The sequence below is a fragment of the Canis lupus genome, chromosome 20, assembly GCF_003254725.2.
Source record: "Canis lupus dingo isolate Sandy chromosome 20, ASM325472v2, whole genome shotgun sequence".
Taxonomy (NCBI): Eukaryota; Metazoa; Chordata; class Mammalia; order Carnivora; family Canidae; genus Canis; species Canis lupus.
The window spans coordinates 18,211,091-18,217,090 of NC_064262.1; the positions used below are offsets into that span (position 1 = coordinate 18,211,091).

Sequence of the window (6,000 nt, forward strand, 5' to 3'; positions counted from 1 at the left end):
TGCTCAGTTGGCAATTTCTCTCAGCCTCCGGATGTGTCAAAGTGGGTCACACAGCCTGCCTTTCTTGGTAAATCAACAAGCATCCCTCTAGTGGTGGATAAAGGAATTTCCTTATCTCCATTAGGGACAGGTTTCCAGAAGAAGACCCTCAGCCACAATTAAGAAATGTCCTAAAAGATGTGATGACTATGATGAAATGAATTATCTAACAATTTAATTGAACAGTATTTTTGTTTTATAAGCTTTTATTTATTTATCCATGAGAGACACACATAGAGAGAGGCAGAGACGTAGGCAAAGGGGAGAAGCAGGCCCCATGCAGGACTCGATCCCAGGACCCCAGGATCACAACCTAAGCCGAAGGCAGATGCTCAACCACCAAGCCATCCAGATGTCCCTTGAAAAAGCTTTTTTATTTTTTTTATTTTCTTTTTAAATTTTTATTTATTTATGATAGTCACACACAGAGAGAGAGAGAGAGGCAGAGACACAGGCAGAGGGAGAAGCAGGCTCCATGCACCGGGAGCCCGACGTGGGATTCGATCCCAGGTCTCCAGGATCGCGCCCTGGGCCAAAGGCAGGCGCCAAACCGCTGTGCCACCCAGGGATCCCGAAAAAGCTTTTTTAAAGGGCATTTAGCTACTCTTCATCTTTTTTTCTGATTCCACCTATATATACATATATGCAACATATTACCGAAGAGATTTTGCTATACTTCTATAAGTCTTCTATGACTGTCATTATCTGTTCTATGTAAAGTATCACTTCTGTTCAAATCTGTTTTAATTTATCATTTTGCATTTCAAGCTCCCAGTCAGCCACCAGGAAATGTTGTTTGGAATGCTACAGACACTAAAGTGTTACTTAATTGGGAACAAGTTAAAGCAAAGGAGAATGAATCAGAAGTAACGGGTTATAAAGTAAGTTATTTGCAATGATTTCTTTTCCTATTCCTGGCAAGGGAAGCTGGGTTTGAATGATTTTTCCAACTGTGATAATATGGTTGCCATAATCTGATTTTGACAAAGAGATATCAAACTTTTTATAAAAAGGATATCCCCCCCCTCCCCGATATCTGATTTCTAAATATAAATTTAAGGGAAGTAATTTTGGTCATGCAGTGATTTTGAACAAAATTTTTGTAAATTGTTCATGATGTTAATTAGTTACTTCTGATGGTCGCTCATATAGTACTTAAAAAACAACTGAAATTGTTGGCTCTAACCTGTTGGTCTGGCTTTCAAAATCAGTACAGTAGAGGTTTGCTCCATCTCTCCAACCTTACAAATGCCCAAGCCAGCTGGACTCTTGATTTTGAGGACTTGATGATTCTAGTATGTACTAACCCCCAGTTTAAGACCTATGAAAAGAGCGAGGAATTGAACTTGTATTCTGGTGACTATAACAAAACAATATAAGTGAGGTGACATCAGTGTAATCGGTTCTATGAAAAACAGTAAGAGTAGGCAATGTAAGAATTATAAATGTATTTGTTCATTCATTTTAGGTTTTCTATAGGACTAGCAGTCAAAATAATGTGCAAGTGCTAAACACAAATAAAACTTCAGCAGAACTTTTATTGCCCATTAAAGAGGACTACATTATTGAAGTTAAGGCCACCACTGATGGAGGGGATGGAACCAGTAGCGAACAGATCAGGATTCCAAGAATAACCAGTAAGTTGGTCAAACTCAACACTTACTTTATTGATAACATCAGAGTTATGAGCCCCCAAGAATGAATTAATCAATGCCCTTCTGTCTATTTTTTCCCCATGATGTCCTCCATCTGAATGCTAAGAAGTTTTTGGAATATGAGAGATGAGGCTAAGAGAAAATTCTCAAGAGTGATACAAAATATGAAGAAAGATAATAAATAGAAAAGACATCAAAAAATATTTAGCAGAACTTTATCAAGTTGAATTTTTTTCCTTCTTTTGAGTTATGCCTAAATTTGCCTTTGGATTGCCTGTAAAGAACAGAATTTCTTAAGCATTTCACAAGAATAATGTTAAACTTACAAACTATTTTTAAGATCTTTGTTTGCCTCCTAGAATTATACATGAATCTTACTAATTCTTTAAAAAAAAATTTTCAAATTTTTTTTCAAAATGGTGGTTTTATTAAAGCACCGGGATAGGACCTGTGGGTAGGAAGAGCTGCTGCCAAAAAATGGAAAATTTAATATTGTTAAGGTCATAAACTGCTTGGCCAAACCAAAAGACACTCTTTTTTTTTTTTAACCAAAAGACACTTCTTAAAAAAAAGTAATTTGTTTCTGATTTCAAAGGAGGTTCACACTAACTTTTCCTTTTAAAATCCAAATTCTACTTACTTTACTATAGAAATTACACTTTTAGAGTGAAGGGAAACAGGCTCACTTTCATATTTAATCAGTGACAGCGGTAGAAGAAACTTCATTTATTCTTTCAAATCTCAAGTCTGGAGTTTGGGGACCTCAGTTAAGTAAAGTAGAAGCTGTCTTGTCTTCATATTCTATTCTGTAGCTCTCAGTGACATAAGTAATTTTGTTCCCTGTGTCATTGGGCTTGACCTAGTCTATAATCTTGGGTGTAAAATTAAAAGCTCTCTCTTTCATCTTAAAAAACAAAATGACTGACATCATTAGGAAGTAACGAGAAAGAGAGGTATGGAAACTTGAAAGAAGTCTATCTTTACGTGAAATCATGTAGACTGCCACACTTAGACTGAAACAAACAAATAGCTAAACTATACCAAGAAAATGGGAAGCATTTATCTCAGAACAGAGTTCCACAGCATTAAAATCTATAAAAACTATTTCAGACTATAGACATTTTAAAAACTGTATGCACTTCAATAGAGCAAAACTAGAAATTTAAGTTTGTTATGATTATTATATTAGGTTTTAAAGTAATTAAGATATGTTCTCTTATTCCTAGAATAGGGCAAGATGTAGAGTTCACATTATAATAGGGCCAGAGTGTAAGTGTAAGGAGTAGGTTCTTTGCTTTTGCAGGGACAGACACTATTTTTGCATTTTGAGGGCTGCTGAATCAAAAGTAGCCTTTCCGTTTGACATGTGCCGTCTGCTGAGCTTGCAAAGACTAGAGCAGACAAGGCCATCTCAGGAAAATGGAGCTTTTTATTGATTGCCTCTTTTTAAAAAGATGATGTTTTATATTATGCCAAATAATTTATCTAGAAATGCATAAAGTAGAAACAAACACAGATTTTCCAAACTCTTATCCAATAAAGCTTTCTTTAATTAAACCATTGAATTATCTCAAAATTGTCAGTAATAGAGTGTAATTGTTTTCAAAATGATTAAGTTGTTTTTGCAATTTCAATTAAAGTTAAATAATACTAAATGAACAAAGCCTAGATTTGTTTTTTAAAAACCTTAAGTATATGAGCGTTTTCAGAGATGTTTTTGGCAAGTAATACAATACTACATTGATAAATAATATGAGGGCTAATAACTTGGGGGTTTAGGTTAGGTTCATGGTATGATTTGATTTTGATAGAGAGGTATTGCTTTTGCCCTGATTATTTATATTGATACAGTCCTTATTAATGAGTTATTTATCATCTTTGACAGATATGGATGCAAGAGGTTCTACTTCAGCCATCTCAAATGTCCACGCTGTGTCAAGTTATATACCCGTAGTATTGTTCTTTATTGTAAATGCCTTGTGGTGATAGTAACTTTTTTAAATTATTTACTAGAAAGTTAATTGGTTACAAAAAAGTACTTTCTTGAAATGCAGTGATTATGCATGTTTTTTTTCAACTCTGTATTTTTAACTTTCTATAGGTAAAATATGAATATAATAAAAAAAAACAGTAAATCTTTTTAGGGGAATCTGAAATGCCTTAATATTTACTTGATAAACCAAAGGAATTTACATATTACCTACATTAGACTTTTGATAAAGATCTTCGTAAGCTATGATTTTAAGCACTGCCTATGGATAGACTCACTTGCTCTCATGTATACACACACATATGCACACACGTTTGTTTGTTAATGTAGAAAATCTCATTTAGTCCAAATGTTATTTTCCCATTACAACAGCATTGCTCAGAAGACTTAATCAGTATTATTCTGAAATGTTCACTTGAAATATTCAAGGCTGAAAATACATTTTTACCTCTTTACATTACCCTGTTTGGAAGAGGGTGCATGTGATTCAAAAGAATGTTGGAAAATGCTACACCAGAGGTGGGAACAGTGCTGTTTTGTTTAAGTATAACAAAGTTGTGAGATTCTTTACAAATCACCTTGCTCTTCTAGCTCTCAATTTTTCGTCTAGAAAATGTGGAAATAATACCTCGCATCTGACCCTGCCCCATACATTGTTAACAGATAAAGAAGGAAATGTGAAAGTGTTCTGTTACCTTTAACACGCTGAATCTGTGCAAAATATTAATATGAATTTACTTAACCATGTAAAAGTCATAAGGACCAGTGGCTTTTTTAAAGTTTGCATTCTATTATGGGTAATGCTTTCTTTTTTTTTTTTCAATAATATTATGAAACTGAAATGATCACATTTTATTCTTTCTCAAATATTAAAAAAAATTAAAAAGTAATTGTTTCCTTCACACCTATGAACAAGCTTTCAGGTTTTATTAAAACATGGTGGAGAGAATAAGGAATGACTTGAATCTCAACTCAAATATTAAACAAAATTCACACAATTCTTCATTTCCAATTTCTGATTCCATTAAGGGACCGTCTCTTTTTTGGATGGTGGAGATGGTTTTTTAATGAAATCCAACCGTCTATCAGAGTGAGTCTGGCAGGCTTTTTAGTTCCTGAGTTAAATTTGTAATAGAACCATGGCAGTGCTGCTGACTTTGATATGTATGACTCAGTCTTTCAATATGTGGTTTTCAAAAGATTGTTGAAGACATGACTTCATAGCAATATGTAAAGAATATATGAAAATCGACAGATTGAGTGTTAGACATTGCAAAATCAATTTTTTTACCTCTTTCCTACCAGTTTCACATTTTGCAGGAACTTGTTCTTCTTTACAAAGATATCAGAATTTGAAGCCAACAGTTCAGATATCAAAAAAGCATAAAAATTAGCAAAATTCTGATACCGTCATAAAATGTTACTTTACATTTAAATATTACATTTAAGATAAAGTCATTATACACAAAGGAGAAAAAGATTTAGAACTTTCTCTGCAACGTCTGTATATACTGTATATATCTAGAAAAAATCTGAATGACTAGTAGATTTCATATGTCCATTGTTATTTCCAGTCAAAAAGTGGGGAAACACTTTCTCCAATACCTGTATTTTATGCTACACGTAATGGAGTTGTACCTTTTTATTATTTAGTAATTCTGATAATATGTTCCTATACTTTCCATTTTCAAGATGATTATTCTATTGTTTCCTGGCATTTGTAGAAATATATCTCCATGAGATATGTACTTCGTTTCATATTGAAAAGTATAAAGTTTATCTTTGAATTCTGTGTGTGTATCCTATGGTTATCTGTATGTATTATTTTCTATTATTCGAATAAAATTTATAACAATCAAATGCTCATGCATGATTAATTGTGGTATGGTAAAAAAAGCATATTTTAAGGGGCGGGGGGAATGGGAGGGCATTATAATAGTTATGCTGATGCTATCATTTCTTATATTTTTCAGCCAAAGTTTAGTCTTTCCATCTTCTAAGGAGATATTTTTTACTTTTTCTATTTTTTTAAGATTTAATTTATTTATTCATGAGAGACACAGAAAGAGAGGCAGAGAAACAGTCAGAGGGGGAAGCAGGCTCCCTGTAGAGAGCCTGATTTGGGACTTGATACCAGGACCCTAGGATCATGACCTGAGCCAAAGACTTGTCCCAACCACTGAGCCACCCAGGTGCCCCTAAGGGGATATTTTTAAAATTATTTTTATACCCTACTGACTTGGTTAAAACAGCAGTTTAAGGCAGGGTCTTTACTCTGGAAAACTGTGTGGAGGTTCCTCAAAGAGTTAAAAATAG

At 33.8% G+C, this 6,000-nt stretch overlaps 1 protein-coding gene across 3 annotated transcripts in view; it reads left to right on the top strand.

Annotated features, from left to right (window-relative positions):
* The window catches only part of CNTN3 (contactin 3), a 327,484-nt gene extending 321,940 nt beyond the window's left edge, over window positions 1–5,544 (top strand). For all 3 annotated transcript variants that reach the window (XM_025451601.3, XM_025451602.3, XM_035702741.2), the window contains 3 exons: window positions 808–920; window positions 1,508–1,676; window positions 3,580–5,544. In XM_025451601.3, coding sequence (XP_025307386.1) covers window positions 808–920; window positions 1,508–1,676; window positions 3,580–3,680 — 383 coding nt within the window. In that variant the 3' untranslated portion in view covers window positions 3,681–5,544. The remainder of the gene's footprint in view (window positions 1–807; window positions 921–1,507; window positions 1,677–3,579) is intronic.
* The last annotated feature ends 456 nt before the right edge of the window (window positions 5,545–6,000 follow it).